General features: G+C 37.9%; 2 protein-coding genes across 2 annotated transcripts; both read right to left on the bottom strand.

The window, feature by feature from the left end:
- Window positions 1-1210: 1210 nt before the first annotated feature.
- Window positions 1211-12263, bottom strand: snx10a (sorting nexin 10a). The gene is made up of 7 exons (XM_051664706.1): window positions 12140-12263; window positions 10386-10449; window positions 8755-8841; window positions 8076-8176; window positions 7785-7883; window positions 2252-2467; window positions 1211-2024 (listed from the first exon to the last, which is right to left on the bottom strand). Exons 2-7 carry the CDS (start codon window positions 10410-10412, stop codon window positions 1850-1852), a joined length of 705 nt encoding a protein of 234 aa, XP_051520666.1. The 5' UTR covers window positions 10413-10449; window positions 12140-12263; the 3' UTR covers window positions 1211-1849.
- A 6492-nt stretch (window positions 12264-18755) lies between these two features.
- On the bottom strand, window positions 18756-21309 carry LOC127421288 (chromobox protein homolog 3-like). Its single transcript, XM_051664193.1, has 5 exons — window positions 21103-21309; window positions 20207-20346; window positions 19896-20064; window positions 19657-19751; window positions 18756-19378 (listed from the first exon to the last, which is right to left on the bottom strand). Exons 2-5 carry the CDS (start codon window positions 20338-20340, stop codon window positions 19252-19254), a joined length of 525 nt encoding a protein of 174 aa, XP_051520153.1. The 5' UTR covers window positions 20341-20346; window positions 21103-21309; the 3' UTR covers window positions 18756-19251.
- Between the last annotated feature and the right edge of the window lie 1888 nt (window positions 21310-23197).

Here is a 23197-nt window from a genome sequence, read left to right as displayed (position 1 = left end):
AAGGTGAAGGTTCTGGAGTGGCCATCACAGTCTCCTAACCTTAATATCATCGAGCCACTCTGCAGAGATCTCAAACGTGCAGTTCATGCAAGACGACCGAAGATTTTGCATGACCTGGAGGCATTTTGCCCAGACAAATGGGCAGCTATACCACCTGCAAAAATTTGGGGCCTCATAGACAACTATTACAAAAGACTGCACACTGTCATTGATTTTAAAGGGGGCAATACACAGTATTAAGAACTAAGGGTATGCAGACTTTTGAACAGGGGTCATTTCATTTTTTTTGTTTGTTGCCATGTTTTGTTTTATGATTGTGCCATTCTGTTATAACCTACAGTTGAATATGAATCCCATAAGAAATAAAGAAATGTGTTTTGCCTGCTCACTCATGTTTTCTTTAAAAATGGTACATATATTACCAATTCTCCAAGGGTATGCAAATTTTGAGCACAACTGTATACTCTAACAACATGATAGGTTACAGGTTTAGTGATCACCACAGTGATGCTGATTGGCAGTGGCAGAGATTGGTGAGGTTCCGTGAGTCTGGTGATCTGGATGACAACTCTGAAAGTGTTTATCGGCTGCTGCTAGACGCTGATGAATCTACGCCTACACAGATCGAAAATACCCCCAATCAGACCACTAAGTTCACCGAAACATTTCTGTCACACATTTCATTCCTCATTCATTGATAACTTAATCTCTCTTAAATTACAATTAGATACTGAAGAATTGTTGTGTTGTGTGTGGAAACACGAAGAAAGAAAAAGACTTCATTAGCACATGGCCAGGCAAAGCACAACATCTATCCTTAACCTTTAAAACAACAACTGTCAGTGATACACACTGGCAGAAATCTGCAACATGGTTTTTCAGAAATGTTTTTTAATCACTGATGCCCTTCATCTAAAAATTACTAAAATGAGGAAACTTAGGCATATTTTTGCTCTAAAAACACAGAATGCATTGCACATAACACAAAATTACTGCTTATTTCTATTATAGTTTCTATAATTTGTGAACAATGTATAACCTCATTTGAGCATCAGCAGAAACTGTATTCTCTTTTTGTGAATATTTTGTGTATGATTTTGTCAAGTGAAACTAAATCACTTCTATGCAACTGCTGAGTTCTATCAGTGCTTTAGGACTTGCAGAAAAGGGTTTGCATGCCTTAAATTATTTAGATGAGACTTAAACAAAAAAATAATATTTATTCATTTAAGGCTACATAAATCACATTAAAAGTGTATTTTCTAAAAAACAATTTTCCTCATACATTTAAAGAGTCAAATGCCTTTTAACGATGCTAATATAAATATAGAAAATATGATTTTAAGAAACATTCAAAGATGTGTTTTATTTCTGACATTCTTTTAAACTCTGTTAAACAAAAGCACATCTGTTCAGCGGAAAATGCCGTAGCTGTGTTTAAAAGGCTTCTTTGTCAGCACATATTAAACCCAGTCTACACCTGAATTAGTGTTAATGGAGAAAAACACTAAACATTTAGAATGATGCTCAGTCTGAATGCTGTAATCCGTCCCCTCACATCTGACCCCACTTCATTTGTTCGTTGTATATCCAGGTCACCTCTTTAGTCGTGAAGGAATATTAAATGTGATGAGCAAAGAAATGTAAAGTATTTTTTAAAAAGGAGACATGGGAAAAACATGACCAAAAATATAACACTTAATAAAACAAAATCAAGAACCTTTTTCCTTTCGTTATCATCCATCCAAATATAACTTTGAAGGCTGTAAGCAGCAATTGGGGCTCTTTTTGGCTGAGAGCATACATGTATGTACATATGTGCGCATTTACTTGATTATATCTTTTCAGTTTATCTAATGGAGTGCACATGCTGCTGGTTGCTAGGAGATGAAGACAGGCTGCTAAAGAGTTCTGTCTCAGGGGTTGTAACATGGAATTCATGGGCAAGGCTCTCGTTGTGGAAGGAATCCTCTTCAACAGATGAGACAGGTTCGACACTATGGCCCAAGCCAGAGGATGTTGTACTGTAACAAACATTTTTGTATATTTCATACAATTTCTGCATATTGTTTACTGGAACGGACATACTGCAATACTCTGTATACACTATTCAAAAGGATAACCATGGCTTGCATAACATGCCTAAACCAGCTTAACACAAAGCATCTCCAAATCCTTCTATTTTGAGCAATTTACATCATATGAAATAAGCTGAGGTACTTAATACTATGAGCTAAAAGTAAAAACACACCTGTCACAGTCTGAGTCCCAGCAAGTTTTGATGTCTTCTTCTTGAAGCTGCTCCTCCACAGGGAAACGTGCATCACAGACACATCTCTGTATTGCCTGCGCAACGGTGTAGTGAGTCTGTCCCTGTGAACATGCGTCCATTTTTGCAATGCTCAGCTGTGACTGCAAGAACAGGTGCAGCCGACTGTCTGACAACAGTAATGGTGTCTGTAGAACTCTGTAAACACAGATTAAAAGCACAAACAGAGTATTATTTTAGTCTCCGATGGTCAACAATCTAGAGGCATTCAGTTTATTTGTTTGATTGTATATCTGATGCCATGCCAGCTTCTGTGGTTGTTTTCATGGCGAAATTCAGCTTAAAATATAATTGAGACATTTTAAAATTTCTACTTGAATTTCTATACTTAGCCTATATATTTGACAAACTCGGCAAAAAAAAGAAACATCCTCCACTTTCAACTGCTTTTATTTTCAGCAAACTTAACATGTGTAAATATCTGTATGGACATAAAGATTCAACAACTAAGGGGCCGTTTACACAATGTTTTCAACTAAAAACCAAAAACTTTGCATTTTGGCTGTTCGTTTACACGACAACAGCATTTTGGGGCCTGAAAACGCAAACTTTTGAAAACGGTTTTCAAAGAGGAAGTTTAAAACGTTGCCGTTATCATCTCCGTGTAAACATACAAAAATGCAAATTTGTGAAAACGATGACGTCATGCACACACGTATTACGTGTTATATAAAGAATGATGGAATGATAGGCATCAATTTGAGATGTATAATTATCAATATGAATACTGGTGTCTGTGCAAATAACAATCAACAATTTATTCATTTGGAGTGTTTTGTTTGGAGTGTGAACATTGTACAGTAGGCAGAACCTGCAGTTTGAAAATCTTGAAATTAATGTATGGATTCAGATGGGAAAAATGTATTTGTATTTTAAATGTCATTTATTTACTTAATTTTATTTGATGTACCTTTACCCTGCAATTCATTCACCCACCGCTTATGTATATAGTCTATTGACAGAGATGTGATGCCATGTACAGTATTCAATGATATGCTTAGAATATGAAAACATGAGGCAGTGAAAATGCATGTTAGATCCAGTGTACATAAGACCTCTCTCTCCGTCAGAAGATATCCATGTATCAGAGTTCTGTCTGATATCCAAAACCAGTCAACATCAACAGCTTGTTATGTTAACTTACTCTCCTACCAGCCCAAGAGTGAGCAGGGGGAATACAGAAGAAGGCAGGAGACGAAGTGATGGTAAAAATGAGCAGAGTTTACCGAATAATCTTGAGAGTTCAGTCTATAGGCATGTGCGCGAGACATTCAAAACTACAATGGCGGACTACAGGACTGTGTTTGTGCTGCTCAAGATTTTGAGTTTGACGCTTCTCCAGCAAAGTAATTGTAGTAATAAAGCAACCTCATCGTCCGTCCAGACAAAATTGCTTGATGCTTTCGTCATCTTCATTGTTTGTATTCACCGCTCTGTGGAAGAATGCTTATGTGCGGGTGGTGGCGTAGTGGACTAAAGCATTGAACTGTTAAGCAAAAGGTTGTTGGTTCAATTCCCACAGCCACCACCATTGTGTCCTTGAGCAAGACACTTAACTCCAGGTTGCTCCAGGGGGACTGTCCCTGTAATAAGGGCACTGTAAGTCGCTTTGGATAAAAACGACTGCCAAATGCATAAATGTAATGTGCGCAGGCACGTAGTGTTTCTTTAAAATGTGACAGCCAACTACTGGCCTGGCATGCATAATACAGCGTTTTTAGTCGTTTTCGTGGATCCGTGTGAACGGGGATCATTTTGACAATGTTGTCGCCTGTACGCAAAACTTTTGAAAAACGCAAAGGAAAAACGTTTCCGTTTTTAGTGCATCGTTGTCGTGTAAACGTACCCTAAGATATAAACAGAACAAGTTTCACAGACATGTGACTAAAAGAAAATGGAATAATGTGTCTCTGAACAAAGGGAGGGGGGCGTCAAAAAAGTAACAGTCAGTATCTGGTGTGGCCACCAGCTGCATTAAGTACTGCAGTGCATCTCCTCCTCATGGACTGCACCAGATTTGCCAGTTTTTGCTGTGAGATGTTACCCCACTCATCCACCAAGGCACTTGCAAGTTCCTGGACATTTCTGGGGGGAATGGCCCTAGCCCTCACCCTCCGATCCAACAGGTCCCAGCCATGCTCAATGGGATTGAGATCCGGTCTCTTCGCTGGCCATGGCAGAACACTGACATTCCTGTCTTGCAGGAAATCATGCACAGAACGAGCAGTATGGCTGGTGGCATTGTCATGCTGGAGGGTCAGGTCAGGATGAGCCTGCAGGAAGGGTAGCACATGAGGGAGGAGGAAGTCTTCCCTGTAACGCACAGCATTGAGTTTGCCTGCAATGACAACAAGCTCAGTCCGATGATGCTGTGACACACCGCCATAGACCATGACGGACCCTCCACCACCAAATCGATCCCGCTCCAGAATACAGGCCTCAGTGTAACACTCATTCCTTCAACGATAAACGCGAGTCCGACCATCACCCCTGTTGAGACAAAACCGCAACTTGTCAGTGAAGAGCACTTTTTGCCAGTTCTGTCTGGTCCAGCGAAGGTGGGTTTGTGCCCATAGGCAACGGTGTTGCTGGGATGTCTAGTAAGGAACTGCTTTACAACTGGCCTACAAGACCTCAGTCCAGCCTCTCTCAGCCTATTGCGGACAGTCTGAGTACTGATGGAGGGATTGTGCATTCCTGATGTAACCTGTCCCGCAGGTGTGATATTCGGATGTACCGATCCTGTGCAGGTGTTGTTACACGTTGTCTGCCACTGCGAGGACGATCAGCTGTCCTACCTGTCACCCTGTAGCACTGTCTTAGGCGTCTCACAGTACGGACATTGCAATTTATTGCCCTGGCCACATCTGCAGTCCTCTTGCCTCCATGCAGCATGCCTAAGGCACGTTCACGCAGATGAGCAGGGACCCTGGGCATCTTTCTTTTGGTGTTTTTCCAGAGTCAGTAGAAAGATCTCTTTAGTGTCCTAAGTTTTTATAACTGTGACCTTAATTGCCTATCGTCTGTAAGCTGTTAGTGTCTTAATGACCGTTCCACAGGTGCATGTTCATTTATTGTTTATGGTTCATTGAACAAGCATGGAAAACATTGTTTAAACCCTTTACAATAAAGATCTGTAAAGTTATTTGGATTTTTACAAAATTCTCTTTAAAATACAGTGTCCTGAAAAAGGGACATTTCTTTTTTTGCTGAGCTTATATCATAAGTTTGTGAAAACAAGCACTGCTTTTGTTTAGATAATTTATTATTCTTTAATAAATTTGCAAAGTTATCAAAAATATGTTTTTTTGCTTTGTCATTATGGGGTAAATTAAGCATTTTAGCATAGGCTGCAACATAACAAAATGTGAAAAAATGAAGGGGTCTGAATACTTTATGAATGCACTGTATGACTTGCAAGGGGAGTTCTACACTTAAAGGTGCAATATGTAAAATTTTTCATGTAATATTCGCCTTTTTTTTGCCAAATGTGTGAACGGTTTGTAAAATATCTTAGAAAATGAGCCCTTCCCGGACTTCCTAGGTTGCCTATTAAAGCCTGTAGACCAATTATCATGCGAAGGGAGCGGGTCGCCTTGCCTCAGTGCTTCTCTTCCGCTATTCAACAGCGTCAACAAACTGCAACACTACGTAACGTTATCTTAGAGATGGAATCCAGCAAACGTCCAGCTCCCAGCACAACACCGACTCCTACACAAACTCTGAGTAAGCCAAAAAAAACAAAACATTTTTTTTACTGAATCCCGTCTGGCTAAGCGGGAATGTGATCGTGGTCGAGCAAAAACTAGAGTGAACACCGGCAGGACATCCTGGAGGGACCTTCGATTCCTGGAGGGAGCTTCGTTTGGTTTTGGGGATCAAAACCGACCCTGAATTGGCATTCTTCTTATTGGACAGGTAAGCTTACATAACTGCAAAGCATGTGAAATATAGTGCCATAAGGATTGATCTGTGTCATTTTAGCTAACTTGATCTTGCCTGCTAACGCTGACGAATTGCAAGCAACCCTGCTTCGTAACTTTCAAATAATTTTAACGATCTTCTCTTTACACTAAAAGTCAGGTATGCTAATTCACAGTAACGGACATAATGTTAATCTGTAATTATTCAGCAAGATAAACTACAATAACATATGAAATGAATGCTAGACAGTGTTCAAGATAATGCAAAAAGACCCATTCATTAGTGTAACGTAACTTGGTTATACAGAAAATATATACAATCTATTATTATAAAACAATAGCACATCAATATATCAAAATGACAGTTGTTATGGAATCACATCAATACTGAATTGTGTCAACATATTTATAATGTACAGTCTATTTTATAAACAGCTACTGTCATCAACCAAATTTAGCAAACAGCTATTGATAAAGCTGGCTAGCTAGCTAACACCGACATTGACTGCATTTATACGATAGCCTATGTATCATGCAAAGAAAAGTGATTACTTCAAACTACAGTCTCACATAATCAGACCTATATCCACACTTTATTTTATCCCTGTTCCAGCACTGGAGAGTCAAATATACAGTCTCAAAGTTTGTAGTAAAACAATCATAACTGTGTAATTTAAATTATGCCAACTCTTCTGTGATCATGATGCCGGTGAATCACGTTCAGTCTCTTTGTTTTGGTCGATGCTTGCTCGTGTCCCTATAGTGCGTGTGCGTGCGATCACGAGCAACAGGCTGCAGTTCACTTAATGGCCACAGGTGTCATTAATAACAAGGGTTTCTGAATCTTACATACTGCACCTTTAAAGGTGCACTCAAACATTAAAAAAAAAAAGTTTAACTCCTAAATACATTAATTGTAATTTTGCAATATTTGTAGGAAATCTTGGCCACTCACATTAAAATGAAGACTCCAGTCAAATCAGTAACCTTATAAAAGCTGATTTATTCTACATGGAGAGGGTCCACATGGGGCTGCCATGTTATAATCACATGACCAGCCGAATACTACTTGCTTAATCTCAGTAACCTTCCTGTTATTTATCACTTTCACTCATTGATTAAAGTAATCATGGCTGACTGTGAATACTAAATTTTTACAATGGCATCTGAAATAATGCTGCATCAAAGCCGCTAGGCGTTAGTGTAAGTCCAAGATGACAAAGACAAAAGTTACTGAGTGCACCTTTAAAATGTTTACTTTTTAGTCTCCATCTGGAGTAAGAGGGATGTGTCAGAGCAGCCACTAGGTGGTGAAACTACTGCATTTCCTTAATGCCTAATCTGACAGTCAAAATGAACACCCAAATGAACTGATTAAATTATTCATCATCCATTAATATTAAAATACTGAAAAACATGAGACATCAAATCTATGACAATTAGAAAGTGGAAAAAAATTATATTTTAATCAAGATAATCAGAAATTGAAAGAACCAGAGCACGACTGTCACAAAGTGACTAAGGAAACTTACGCCTCAAGAAACTGTTGTAGCCCCCGCATCCGCTGAGCAACCTGGAAATCATTATTGAGATTGAAGAAAGGATTCCAAGGAGGGAGTTTAGGCAGCTCTCTACAGACGCAACAAACATCACATTTCAAAGACAAGGACTGATGATTCTTAGCTCCATAAGGCTCAAGTTATACATGCGATGACATAAAAATCACCCTAACAAAGTCATTCTATGCTTTTTTTTATTGAAAATATATTGTAACGTTGTATTGCTGTGTTTGCCCAGAATGTGATATCCCTGAATTTACTTACATAAGCAGAGCGTTGTTCTGTAGTTTCTGCCGCAACCAAACAAACTCACTATACCTCCTCCTAACACAAGAAGTCTTCTTTCTGAAACACATGCTATTGGTCTACAAACAAAAAGAATACAATAAATCTAATAGTCTCTTGGTCTAATTTTAATTTTAAACAGTGCAAACTCAAACTATAATTTCAACTAGATTACTATAATTTCATCATTAATATGCTAAATATGGACCATGGAATGAAGATCAAAGCCTAAATAAAACTTGACACCTGATCCTACAACAGTAATTCTAGTCTTGGAGCCTAATTAAAGAAATGGTTTCCTTCTAGCCATTCAAGTGAATGTCGTGTTATAAAACTAAAAGTCATCGAGCCTTGTTAATGAAACAAGCTAAACTAATTTCTGTGCAAATCAGTCATAAATCCCATTTTATGTCCATCCAGATTGAATGCAACCATTTACGCAAGAAGGGTTTTTATGAATAATTCACACACAAATTCAATCTGCTTGAGTTTCATGAATAAGGCCCATTTTGTGCAGGCAGACAATTCTCGCTGGTTAACATGTGATGACGGGAAAATATCTACAGGTAGAAGCCAAACATCCATCACAAAAATATAGTTATCTAAGCAGCAACATTCCTTAGTAAAGGTGCATGTAAATATACAGGTTTGCACTCACGTGAAGACAGATTTCATAGTCAATGTAAGTGTGCCAGAAATCCTCCTTGCGCAGCTGAGGATCCCGTACCCATAAACTTATAAACTCCTGCAGCAACAATAACGAAGGAAAAGGACATTGTAAATTTACATTTGCATTTACATTTACGCATTTGGCAGACGCTTTAATCCAAAGGGACTTACAGTGCCCTTATTACAGGGACAATCCCCCTGGAGCAACCTGGAGTTAAGTGCCTTGCTCAAGGACACAATGGTGGTGGCTGTGGGGACTGAACCAACAACCTTCCACTTACCAGTTCAGTGCTTTAGTCCACTACACCATCACCACTCCATGTGATCATAAATGTGTTTATGATCAGTGAAATGGAGTCAAGGAAGTGACTCAGCAAAAAAGTGTTGCACTTTTTTTCCACACAGTTTCACCCATTTTCTAAGACTTGCACTGATTCGGACTCTGCCCTTTAATTCTAATGACACTAACTGGAGATCTGGATGGTGTTTAGAACCGGTTTGTTAAATTCAAGGAATTTCAAAAATCAACAGACATTGTGGTATTACAGCCAAAACACAAACTGTCCCCAATTAAAGTCAAACAAAACACTTTCCTAAAAACACACAAAGCAACAGATCCATGCAATTTGAATTTCACCAGATCTGACTTTTAAGGAATATAAAGACAACCATACATTTCAAATTAAGATAATCACCCATCAATAACTGATAATTGATTTCAAATAAACATGAACAAAAAACAATAATAAATCATTCTTTTAAATGCAGGATAAGCTTTAACGTAAGGTTTACTTTATTAAAGCTTTTGAAAAGTCAAAGTCTCAGTTAATGGGGAATTTCTGTATTGCAGCTACTTTCAGGAGGTAGACAAACAAAACTAACAGCATTAATGTCAACTGCTGCAGGGGCATTTGTGTGTTACCAGTTTCCTATTTAAAAATTCCAGACAAAAGTCATGATGCAATGGCAGTTACAATTACAAATTTTGTTGTAAAACAAGAGGTTTTTCCTTTCTTTTTCCTGTAACAATGATGAAGTGATCATTTATTTTAAAGATCTAAAAAATGTTGGGTTAATTTGCTTGTTCAAAGTAGCAAATATCCACATAATGCCAGTGTCAAGCCTCCAGGTATTATCACACTCAGACATCCTCACACCGCAGCTGAATGTGACCCAAATCTGATTTATTCACTCACATGTGAAACAGATCTGTTAATTCGATGACCATGTGAACAGCCAAAAGTGCTTTAAATCTGACATTTTCAAATCCGAAATAAATTGGATACGCATCTGATTTTTTCCAATGTGTCCCCAGAGTGAACAGCCAGGTCAGATTTAATGTGATTTTTACATCAGTCCAACTCAACATTCGTCATTTGTGCACTTGACTTTCGGCATATATAGGCGTGTTATGGTTTAAATGTCACATGAACAACCTTACAAAAAAATTCAATTTGAGCAGAAAATCAGATTTGGGTCCCATCCGCATTGTGAACGTAGCCTTCGAGGCATTTATGATCAGGAGAATAGGTTCTGAAGTATCTATAATCTGTATTGTGTTTAAAAGCATAAACCCATTGACATACAGACAAAATGTAAAGAAATGAACAAAACACTGACCTTATTCACAAAGCTTGCGTTTTCCATTTCCAAGACTTGACTGAAAAAGAGAAAGATCCTTTGTCTAGGAAGAGATAAAAGGCCTTTAAATGAGAAATGGTCAAATAGCAACAGGTTTTGAAGGGTTATGACTGTAAAAGACAACTGACTCTTTTACTGTTTTGACTTTTAACAAGACAATAAAAACTACTTTGATCTACTGCAAATCAATGAGTTACCAATACTTCACTGCAGAAATCAGTGGTTAAATGGCAATGAAGACTTCTCATTACAACTAGCGAGCAAGGAAGTTCCAGTGTGGAACGGGCAATGTTGAGATATGAAAGGGATAGTTCACCCAAAAATGAAAATTCTCTCAATTTACTCACCCTCATGCAATCCCAGATGTGTATAACTTTCTTCAGCAGAACACAAACAACAATTTTTAGGAGAATATTTTAGCTCTGTAGGTCCATACAAGTGAATGGTGATCAGACCTTTGTAGCCAAAAAATTTTTTTTTTTAAAAATCACAAAGGAAACAGAGAAGTAATCCACAAGACTCCAGTGGTTAAATCAATATCTTCAGAAGCAATATAATAGGTGTGGGTGAGAAACAGATAGAAAATTAGGTCCTTTTTTTACACTTAATCTACACTTTCACATCTGAAAGTCACATGTGGTACCTGTTTAGTTTCACTTCAAATCTGAAAGTTAAAGTGGAGATTTAGATAAAAAAAGGACTTCAATATTGTTCTGTTTCTCACCCACACCTATTATATCAGTTTTGAAGATATGGATTTAAACACTGGAGTTCACGCGAGAATTCAGAAGTTCCGCTCTGTTTACCACAGAGGAAGGTACTTCACGCAAGAGTTAGGTCAATTCAAACAGCTACAGAGAGCTGTTTTTTAGATGTTTTTTAATTAACGATTTGTTTTTCACACAAATGTATCAATTAACTTCAGAAGACATTACTTAATCGACTAGAGTCATGTGGATTACTTTGATGCTGCCTAAATATGATTTTTGGACAGTCAAAGATTGGTGTCCATTCACATCCATTGGATGAAGCTAAAAACTTGGGATACTTAATCTTAAATCCTGTTCTGATTAAGACAGAAGGTCATATCCATCTTGGATGACCTGAGGGTTAGTAAATTATCGGCAAATTTTCATTTTAGGGTGAACTATTCCTTTAAGAAGGATTTCGAGGGATCTGTAGAATCTTTAATTCTCCTTACAGTCAAAAAAATTACAAAATCAAGAAACAGTTTTATAGATTGTGAAACATTCTTAAGATTTTCTGACATGACAACTGTGACACTTTATCTGTCATATATTAACCGTATTTGCTAATATTATGAACAGCGGCTTTGTTGTTGTTGTTTTGTTTTTACAAAAGGTGCCGACTTTGAAATATAAATGCAACCGAACATAAAACATAACCGGGGGAAAAAATGAAATTATGTTTTAAAATTTGCAACCAAATGTTTCAACCATCATCCAAACAATCAAAGGATTATACAACCTGGAGCACATGTTTTGTTTTTTTAAAACAAGTCACATGGGGTAAAAAAAATAATAATAATTGCATTGTGGAAACTAATAATGCAGCAGTGATTTTTATGTTAGAAAAGCTCCCTGAATGGCTACAATGTCCATTAAGACGCTTGGGCAGCAGCACTTCCTATCAACAATGCAAAAGTTTTTCTAACACAACGTGGTTTACGTTCGTTATAGCCTATTCAGGATACATTAGTTTGCTGTTCTCACCTTCTCTGTTTTTCGTCTCGGTTTCGTGTAGTGATTCTGTCCGGTTCAGCCACCACAGGTGCTGCTGGAACTAATGTGATTGAGTGCTGCACGTTTGCGCTCACTTATATGAAGTTTGCCAGACGGGAAATGAAAGATTTTTCAGACTCGCGCATGCGCGGCTCTCTCAACCGCGAGAACTTTCCGAAATTGCCATAAACCAACAACTCATTCAAAACTAACAGGTCTCAGTACCTCGTGTAACGCGTGTATTTTCCATTATTGGTGCTTTTTCTTTACGTGTAATATTAGCAAAGGCTGCAACTATATTATTTAAACAAATAACACATGATTTTGATAAATATATCCAATAAGTTCTGCCTCCAGCTGTCACTCAGCAAAGTTGCAATATGGTTATTTTGTCGATAGAGCTACAAGCTTATGGTAAAAACACTACGTGCATGATTGTATACAATTCACCTTCAGGATTGGAAGATCTTGTAAAAATGTCATGATGCTTTACAAGGAGCCTTTTAATGAAGGATGGGGCAGTGCCACCTACAGTATGTGAGACCCTATAGCAAACCTGCAACCCGAAAATATTCTCATGCAAAAAGTGCATGCAAAGTGGTTAGCCAGTTATAGCAGAGGTTATTGGTGGAAGCCTTGACTAACAGTATCAATATATTGTGTGGCAGTAATGTCCTGTAGAAACTATTTAGCATTGTAAATCCTGAAGTGGTTCAAGACAGATGTCAAGTGACATGACAGCCATCACAAGGTGTGGTCACTGGCAGGCACGCCAATACTATCTCAACATTTATCTGTCTTTTTCTGTGGTATTATGTGGAGGGTGGAGCTATTGACTTCCACAAGACCCATCATTTCTGTCTGTCATCTGTGACAGAGATATTGAGCTCCTTTCCGGTTTTTATTTTCCGCACACTACAGATAGAAATGTTCTGCGTCCAAAGATGGCCAGAATACTTAGGTGCAATGTCATATGCAAGAGTAAGTCACATACTTAACTTTAGCTTGATCTGACAATTCCTCATTTACACAGAAAATTGGTAGCGGGTAGATAAATAGGACCTAAACCAAGCTAATACCTGTCCACAAATGCCAACATAATTTTAAGTGATAACAGTTATTCAAACATATCACAACTGATAGTGAATGACTGACAATGAGCCAAAATACTAGAGAGGACCACGACACCTTCCCTGGAGGGATGGAGTCCATCTCTCTTTAGCAGGTCATGTCTACCCTAAAAACTCATCCAAATGTCTAGAAATCCAATGCTATTCTACAGACACCACTCAGACATCCTGCCATTCAGTAATGCTAATCTACTATAAATCTCATCACCACAATGAGCAGGGAGGAGGCCAGAGCATATTACAGTGTCTGTCATTGTTTTTGCAAGTTCCCACACCTCTTTAAAGTTATATTTAGTGATCTTTGGTGAAGCTGGACATTGTTAGTGCTGACGTGAATAATAATCTCAGAAAATCTACATTTAGGATTAGCCAGCACTTGTAAATTTGATCTGATGTCAGGCGCTCTTGCCCCGGCAAATATTTAATAATGGTGGCTGGAGTCTCTATTTCCATGTTCCTTGCAATAGAATCTCCCATAACCAGAGCGTTTTCAATAGGAATTTCAGTGGGTGCGTCAGTAGGAAGAACCTGTTGGAAACTTTAACAGGAACAGGAGAGTGGTGTCGCTTTGCTGTGTTTCGAGGAAGAAAGTTATTGCATAGTTTAGATATTTACAAGTACACAAATATTTGTTTCATATTTGCATGCAGTATATATTTTTAGTATGCAAGCGATCCTTATATGACATCTGACATATAGCCAGAGGATACAATCTTGGGAACTATTATACAAAATTATGTTTGTAGGTTATGTAGACTGTAGAATGTAGATTAAGAGACATTGATTCAGTGTACTATAACAGTTTATTTTGTTACTGTAAAAAAATGAATATTATTATAAACAACAGCTCGCCATAAACAGTATGTACAGTATAGTGCAGTGTCAGGAATGTTGTGTTTGTGAATAAGAATTTTTGGTTTTGTTTATTTTGGATAATTAGATACAGTATTTATGCATTTATTGCATGTAGATTCAGCATATATAGCTTTACCTTCCATTGTGTTGATCCTTGTCTTGGTCCTCCATAAAGTGTTGATGTGCTTGGATGGTTATCAGGGGTTGGCTACTTGCAAAGTTCCTCTCCTTTGGTAAGAGTTGAGTGCTCTCCTTCTCTCAAGTATTTGCTGGTTCACTACTTGACATAGTTTATCACATGAAACTTTCAGCTATTCAGGCTCATTTGTCTCTCTGGGTATGAAAACATACCTAAACAAAAATAAATGAATATTTATTTTGTTCACACCAACATTTATAATTGGATTGATGATTGAATTTCTGATGGATACTGTAAATAAAAAAGTCTTAAAATGTCTAACAAGTTGTATTTTTGGTATTTTGATACTATCTATTTTATGCCCAATTGATGTGTTTTCTTTACCCTTTTTTTTGGAAATCCAGTTTGCATCGGCACATGTCCTACCCAAACATACATTCACATTCACCCAGAAAACCCATTATAAATCACGTTCACTGGCATATATTATATACTGAAAGAGGAAGGAATACATGGGCAACCCCAACAAGAGGAGTGTGAGTTAAAATGTACACAATAGTTTTGTAACAGAATTCAAGGAGATGACTATGACTTTGTTGAATTTTTTTTTTTTTTTCATTCCATAATCTGTTTTCTTAATTTCTAAAGTAAATGTAAGCATTTTAGACTCCATGAGTGTTAAAAATGGTTTGTCAAAAAACTGATGTTTGTTAATTGTGTAATCTTAACTCTGGACCACCGCAATATATCTGATCAGATTTATTTTTACTGATAATGTACTCAAAGGTCCAGTAGGGTGGGAAGCTGGACTTTAACATATCAATACTATAACAAAAATGTCAATACAGTCCAGCACAACAAGACTTCACCTCTCCCATAACACAAAAAAAGTTTACCTAATCCAGATATCAAAAAGGACATGTGACCATAAGGATGTACAGAAATTGGATCATACCCTCTGTTACAGACAATATGAGATACTGAGGACTGGGTCTTTGGAACAAAATTATTAAAGGAATAGTTCACCCAAAACTGAAAATTCTAAACAGGTACCACATGTGACTTTCAGATGTAAAAATGAAAGTTAAAGTGGAGGTTTAGAGTAATAAATTATTTCAATATTGTTTTGCACCCACACTTCCTATTGCTTCTGAAGATATGGATTTAAAAAAAGTTGTATGGATTACTTTTATTTATTTATATTTCCTTTATGTGATTTTTGGAGCTACAAATGTCTGACTGCCATTCACTTGCATTGTATGGAACCACAGAGCTGAGCTATTTTTCCAAAAATCTCTGTTTGTGTTCTGCTGAATGAAATCACACATCTGAGATGGCATGAGTGTGAATAACTTTTGAGAGAATTTTCATTTTTGGATGAACTATCCCTTTAAGGAAGAAATGTTTAAGCACATATTTATGTGTACAGGATGTAAAACACATACCAAAGGTCACAGTGGGGGGAAAAGCAGGTGGAAGCTGGGGGAAGCCTGGCTAGCTGTTATGTAACATAGGGTGTATCCTTTATGTTAGTGTGTATGCAGCCAGCGCATATACACATCCAACCAGTGTCAATGGTGTCAATGCAGATTTTTATTATGACTGTAAACAGTACATTCACGTGGTGGTTTGTAATTACGGAGACTTGCTTATTTCAGGATGACATTACAAAAGTAGGTGACTGAAAGCACAAAAACAAAAACGCCAACTCAAAGTTCATCTCTACACTGCTAATCTTCGCCATGAGACTTCTTACTGATACCAGCTAAGCAAATGGTAGTAAATTTATTTTCTATGGCCATAATCCTTTATCCTTATGTCTTGGAGGGAGGGAAGCTCACCTCCGATGATGTGTCTGGCTTTGCGGTTGTGGGCGGTGTTATTGCCGTACCAGGCAGTGATGCAGCCAGTCAGGATGCTCTCTACAGTGCTGGTGTAGAACCGTGTGAGGATGTGGCGGTTCATTCCAAACTTCCTCAGCCGTCTCAGGAAGAAGAGGTGCTGATGAGCCTTCTTCACAACGGTCTCAGTGTGGACAGACCATGTGAATTCCTCAGTGATGTGGACACAGAGGTAATTGAAGCTGCTGACTCTCTCCACCGGTGCTCCATTGATGATGATGGGACTGTGTTCTCTGTCTTTTCTCCTGAAGTCCACCACAAGCTCCTTTGTCTTGCTGACGTTGAAGGAGAGGTTGTGCTCCTGACACCAGCGTGTCAGAGTGTGCATCTCCTCTCTGTAGGCCGTTTCATCATTGTCAGTAATCAGACCTACCACTGTCATATCATCAGCAAACTTAATGATGGCACTGGAGCTATGTGTTGCCACACAGTCATGTGTGTACAGGGAATACAGGAGTGGGCTGAGAACACAGCCCTGCGGGGCTCCAGTGTTGAGGGTCAGTGATGAGGAGATGTTGCTGCCCATTCTAACCACCTGGCGTCTGCTTAACAGGAAGTCCAGGATCCAGCTGCACAGCGAGCTGTTTCAGCCCAGAGCCCGGAGTTTCACATAAAGCTTGGAGGGCACTATGGTGTTGAATGCTGAGCTGTAGTCTACAAACAGCATTCTCATATAAGTGTTCCTTTTTTCCAGGTGGGAGAGAGCAGTGTGTATTGTAGATGCAATGGCATCATCAGTGGAACGGTTGTTGCGGTAAGCAAACTGCAATGGGTCCAGAGATGGAGGCAGCACAGAGCAGATGTAATCTCTGATTAGTCTCAAAGCATTTGCTGATGATGGGGGTCAGAGCAACAGGAGGCCAGTCATTTAGGCAAGTGATTTGGATTGCTTTGGTACAGGCACAATGGTGGACGTTTTAAAGCATGTGGGGACAACAGACAAGGAGAGGGAAAAGTTGAAAATGTCCGTAAAGACACCAGCCAGTTGGTTCGCGCACGCTCTGATGACGCGGCCCGGAATGCCGTCTGGACCCGCGGCTTTACGGATATTCACCCCTCGGAAGGATCGGGTTACATCCGCTACAGAGACGGTGAGTTAACTAACCTCTGTAGCTTCGGCCGCGAGAGCTCTCTCCGCGAGGCCTGTGTTATTTCCCTCGAAACGAGCATAAAAAGTATTTTGCTCATCCGGGAGAGAGGCATTGGTGTTCATGGCGGAGTTTTTATTCCCTTTAAAGTCCCTGATGATATTAATTCCCTGCCACATGCTTCTGAGACAGCCTCTGAAGAAGCCACTTTGCTTCCATTGGTACCAACATTAAGTATTACTGTACACATGTAAGAGGCATATGTGTGCATCCCACCTCTGATAAAGTGTACCGAATACCCAATGAACTCTGACCCCCTGATGGAGAAGGAAGCAGAGAGGTCAGGGATTGTAATGACATTTTTAGTCACATTGATCTCCCCTCCGTTTGTCTGTTAGATAATTTCAGAGTTGTGTAATTGAGGATGAAAAGGATGAGACACACAGATTCTGTTTTGCTTTGCTCCAACACACAAACACAAAAGAAGGCTGATGAATAATTCTAACTATGGGAAATTATGACTATTATTTGACTTACATTTTGCAATTAAAGCTTTATAAGTCATTTGTGGACATAATTAGAAAATGTAGGTGATTCTTTTCTAGTTCCTATATTTCCAAATGTCTTTGGATGAGAACCAATCATTTTGCACTTTAAACCGAGTATGGCATGGCCTACTTAAATGGTAAAATAAATTAAACATTTCACTGCAAATGTCACTCGCAACATGACACCAGTTGTAAAACAATGCAGTTCTGTTGGACCCTATCCTACTGAAAGTGGCACACAGCAAAAGGAAACAAAATGCACAAATGAAACAACTCTCCATTTCCATAAAGACACCAAACTGAGAAAGTAGAAAATCCAACGCAGAAGAGAGACTACCAGAAAACAATCACTTTGGAGGCAAATTAATTGTGAAAGAATGGGAAAATACAGTGTTCCTCTTTTTAATCTATTAGTAAGGAACTGCATTTAAAACCACAATGGCACACAAAACAGTACCCATGGGTATTTGTAGGTCAGAATTACTAATATAAATGATTCAGCTCCAGAAGACACATGACTGGGTTGCAGAATCTGGTCATTTTGTGGTCTTCAGGAGGCTATTTATACCTATGACATAAGGTCAATAAAGTAAAAAGCAGGATGGCTTTGTGAACGGTTTCCTATGACTTCATTGTCCATCATTATTTCCCATCTGATTGACACTGAGATCAGAGAGACATGTTAAAACCTGTTGTACTTTTACAAAAACTGAATTGCGTTTTAGCCCAGTAACATAGCTCAAATGCTTGTTTAATAACAACTAAAATTTATAAAAAAAAAAAAAAAAAAAAAATCACACTATTAAACCAGTTTTTGGTGCAGTCAAAATCAGCATGTCTCATCAAGCATAAAATATGAAACCATAATACGGTCTGACAAAATAGTTTTATACTGGAAATACTGGTTGCTTTGGATTTTCTGTTTAGGACACAGCATGCAAACAGATTAAAAGCACGCATATAAATGTTTATTGAACTAAAAAGAAGAGACATATTTACACAAACATTTACAGCAACAGACACTATTCCAATATTCATGTAAACAATGTCAATTAAAAAAAAATACTAAGATTGAGGGTATTGACCACCAAAAAAAAACTATGAACACATGAGTGGAAAGGAAGTTTTGGATCTCTCTGGATGACTACAACAGGGTGGAGAAAAAAAAACAACAACCCAGTCTGTTAATGACGAACAGAACTGTGGTAACATTTAATCCAAAAAAACATTTAAGCATCCTACATTTTTACTTAAAAAGAAAGATATCCATCATCCCATTACACATCCTTTCATCAGTCTACAGTCATGCACATAGCTTCCAGCCCAATCGCAACACTAAAAAAATATCCCCCACCGTCAGGTCACCCACACTTTAGCTAACAAGAGAGGAGTGTACGCTGTACAGGTGGAAGACACTGAAGCACGGTTCAAGAAGTGGGGTGCTACTGCTGCTCATCCTCAGGACAAGAATGCCAAGTCAGTCTTTCCTCATAGAAGGCGATGACAATCTGTGGGCAGCGAGTGTTGGCCTCGCGTGCAGGCACCAGATCTGCCTCATCCGAGTCCTTCCTACAGAACAAAAGACATCTCTTTTAAAAAAAAAAAAAAAACACACCCAGTAACCAGAGTAGACAAGATTCAATGTAGTCCATTAAAGTGATTAAATCTAGTGTCTTTGAAGGAGGTTTTGCATGTGGAGCAGTTTTATCAACTCACTAAAGTGACTGAGATGTGTGTGTACATACTGCCCCCTTCAGGCTTTTTAAATCATTCAAAGTAAGATGCTAAAGGCTGTACTGTGGGGATAGTTCTTTTTTCCCCCACAGGAAATGACATAGCTTTCTTACCACTTCATGAGAAACATGAGTTCACCACTGCTATCAGTTGCCCCAATGATACGCTCTGGTTCAAGGTTTCTTGCAAACCCTCTGGGCTTGTCAGACTGCAGACATGTAGATGAAATTTTTTAATCAAAATACAGGATGGCTAAAATCAATGTTAAAATACATCACATCAGCTAGATATAAGCAAGTGCCTTCAAATGAAAGCCTAATCAACGGATGAACACTCACACACACAGCCTTACCATTTCTTTCTTTCGCTTGGCTTTGCTCTCCTCGGTTTCTGGTTCATCTGTGGATGGTTTTCTTTTATTAGAGTCGGTTTTCTCCACCACTCCTTTCTGAGATTCCAGAAAGGCAGCAATCAGTTCAGGGCAGCCCAAATTCTCCTCAGGCTCCCATGTGTTATCAGCACTGAAGAAAATATGATATAATTGTTGTGTATGCCAGACCTCAACTAGCAACAGTCAAACTCATAATATAGTTGAAGAGGATTTCCTCTCGTTTATTACAGCTGTAGGAAAATAAAAGAAAGAATTAGGTCATCAGTACTCACTCTGTGAAGCCTTTCCACTTTAGGAAAAACTCTACTTTCCCATTGACCACTCGCTGGTCCATCACTTTCTCCACCACAAACTCCTCGACCTCCTGAACGTCCTTCTTTGATTTGGTTGCCTGTTTCTTACCCATGTTGACCTACAATATACAAAAGGCTGCAGGATCAAATCTGGAACCTGGATGGTACACTTAACACACGTTAATAGCCGTTTCTCCTTATAACTCACAGAATGATGAATATGATTTGAGCATACTCCCATTCAAATCGAGTTATTTAAAAGAAAAAAGTAGCTATATCGACGCATTGCGTAGCAAGGCTAAACCTGCTAGCCTAAATTAGATTTTTTTCTGCATTTAATTGAAAAGTAAAACCATTTTAATAGCTGTAAATTATCTGAATCCCTAAAATGACCCCTGGATGCTTGTAGCAGGACTAACATCGAATTATATCAATCTGCAGTTTGTTTACAGTGTGTGCTAACATGCTATCGAGCTAGCAAGGCCTACATAAATGAACAGGCCGGGGCCCCCGAGTAGTTCAAACAACTTTTTGGGTATCAAGCTTTTTAAAACATTTAGTTTAGTCCTACCGTTCGGGTTAATGCCTCGCTGTTTAAAAAAAAACCTTTGTTTGAGCTATTGAAAACAAATGTGGTTTGTGTTTAAATGCCCAGAGTTAGCCTGCTAGCTAGTTGGCTAACACGCAATTCCATAAAATGATATAACGTTCTTAAACAACATCATACATAGCTCAATCTTAAGTCTGCGTAATATAAAACAACTTCAAAAAGTTGAAAAACAAATCAAGAAAAAAGCTTTTTGCACTGCAGCATTCTAACATCAAAATACAATGGAGGACGATGCAGCACGAGATACATGCGCGCGAAAACTCACCTCCACAATGAAAAAGGACTAAAACCTGAATTATAAGTCTTCTCGCTCGCCGACCTGCAAATAACTGCAGCGAAAATATAATTCAGTCGAACAGGGTGCAAACTTATTTTAAACTTTTCTCTCTACGCTCTTTGTAAATCAATGGAACTGAAGACGACTGACTCGACGAGGTACAACGCGAATCGAACGTGAGGACGTAAGAGCCACTCCTCTGCGCGTGCATGTATGTCCAATGAGACCTTCACGGGGCGGAGCAATACTTTTTCAAAAACACCTTCGTCCGCAGGTGTTATTTATTATGCAAAACTCAGACATCACTATATTTAGAAGTTTAATACATCTAGTTATATTTTGAAAGTCCATACATACTTGAAAATAACTGGATATTCTAAATCTATTCATTATTTTAGCCCAGTTTTACATCCGCAAAATGAGAACAACACACACACGCAAACACTAAACTAAAAAAAAAAAAAAAAAATCTCTTTTTTATGGTTATGCCCTGTTATTATTCACTGTCACTGTCATCACTGTCATTATTATGTACCAATATTATTTGATCATTGTTAACCACTATATTTAATGTATTATCTCTTTATATATATATATATATATATATATATATATATATATATATATATATATATATATATATATATATATATATATATATATCCTAATATATATTATTTTATTTGCTTATTTAAAAACTCAAATAAGTGTAGTTTGAACGAATATGAAGTGATAAAAAATAGAATCTTGTCCATGTTGGTTTCACAATATTTTGAAAAACATTTATAGTATTTTCTACAAAAAAAAAAAAAAAACAAAAAAAAAAACAAAACAAAAAAAATGAAAAGAAACAGGAAATAAAATAAAAATGAAAACAATATAAAACTGATTTAATTAATAAAAATGTCATGTAATGGTGGTGTAACCATTAAAGGTCTTATTTTTTCTGTACTAAATCATAAAATGTCCATAATATGACATTAGAGAATTAGGAAACATGCAAAGTTGAAATACTTCTCTGATAACAGTGCTACAGCCAGTATATTCTACTTTGAAGTTTCCATTCCGGGCCGGAATTTGTGTTTATGTTTTGGCCTGTGTGATCCCGCCCACTGCACACTCACCAATAGTATTTCGACACCGCTGGGTTGCCAGATTTGAACAAAAACGCTGCGTGCTGCAGCCATGGAAGCCAGCAAACGAAACTGGATCAGAGATAACAGATTCCACCCGACCTAAAAAGCCTCGACATCCATCTAAAAACCGCCATGATCAGAGGCATAGTAAAACAAGAATAAATATTGGAGATGCCTTTGAAAGATGGAGACAGCTTAAAGCACAGAAATCCTTTAAAACGGATGCTGAGTTGGCTAATTTGCGTGTCAACATTCTGGCAACCCGCATGAGCTTCGAGTCTGCGGCGGGGCAGACAACTCTCCAATATTTTGAATTTGGACTGCAGTACCCATTTCAAACGCTTGTTGTCAATCTTACATATAGCAGCTTTAAGAACTGGTCCTGTGGCCTGTACCATTAGATAGCACCTTTAAGTAAAAGGTTTTAAACAGGAGAATATACAGAACGAGAATATACAGAACTTAAAAATGAATTTAAAATGGTTTTCAAAGATTTTTTATTTTTTATTTTTTTTAAATAGCCTATGAATTTTTGTATATAGAACATCAAGAAGCTTTCTCAGAGTTACTTCATATTACCTGAACAAAATGTAACTTTCATAATATGTCAAAATATTGATATATAATGATATGACAAAATAATGATATTGTTTTTCACTTTACACACAGTCTTTTGCGTCTAAAGGGGTTTTCTCTGTTTTAATTGTTCATTTGTATGTCACATGACAACAAAATGGCTACCTGCATGTCGGTTACACCACATTAGTTTGATTTGGTTGGCAAAGGTTTTCAAATATGAATCATATTTTAAAACAAAATTGTTTCACTGTTTTATTTTTAAGAAACAATACTAAAATTATTCTGCATCACTCACGCCAGCATTTATTTTTTCAAGAATTTCTTCTTTAGATTTTTACTGTCTCTGGTCAGTTACACCACATGACATT

Source organism: Myxocyprinus asiaticus, chromosome 30 (genome assembly GCF_019703515.2).
Source record: "Myxocyprinus asiaticus isolate MX2 ecotype Aquarium Trade chromosome 30, UBuf_Myxa_2, whole genome shotgun sequence".
Classification (NCBI taxonomy): Eukaryota; Metazoa; Chordata; class Actinopteri; order Cypriniformes; family Catostomidae; genus Myxocyprinus; species Myxocyprinus asiaticus.
Note: the sequence above shows the minus strand (reverse complement) of the source record. Positions and strands in the feature narration are given on the sequence as shown.

Bases quoted from the DNA above. Each gene is read 5' to 3' on its own strand.
- snx10a (XM_051664706.1), bottom strand. From the start codon at position 10,412: ATGGAAAACGCAAGCTTTGTGAATAAG. The intron at 7,884-8,075 runs GTAAGTAAATTC...TTGCGTCTGTAG, and splicing joins CAGAACAACGCTCTGCTTAT to AGAGCTGCCTAAACTCCCTC. The intron at 2,025-2,251 runs GTGTGTTTTTAC...TGTTTGTTACAG, and splicing joins TGGGACTCAGACTGTGACAG to TACAACATCCTCTGGCTTGG.
- LOC127421288 (XM_051664193.1), bottom strand. From the start codon at position 20,340: ATGGGTAAGAAACAGGCAACCAAATCAAAGAAGGACGTTCAGGAGGTC. The intron at 20,065-20,206 runs GTGAGTACTGAT...TATTTTCTTCAG, and splicing joins AAGTGGAAAGGCTTCACAGA to TGCTGATAACACATGGGAGC. The intron at 19,379-19,656 runs GTAAGAAAGCTA...TTTGTTCTGTAG, and splicing joins CTCATGTTTCTCATGAAGTG to GAAGGACTCGGATGAGGCAG.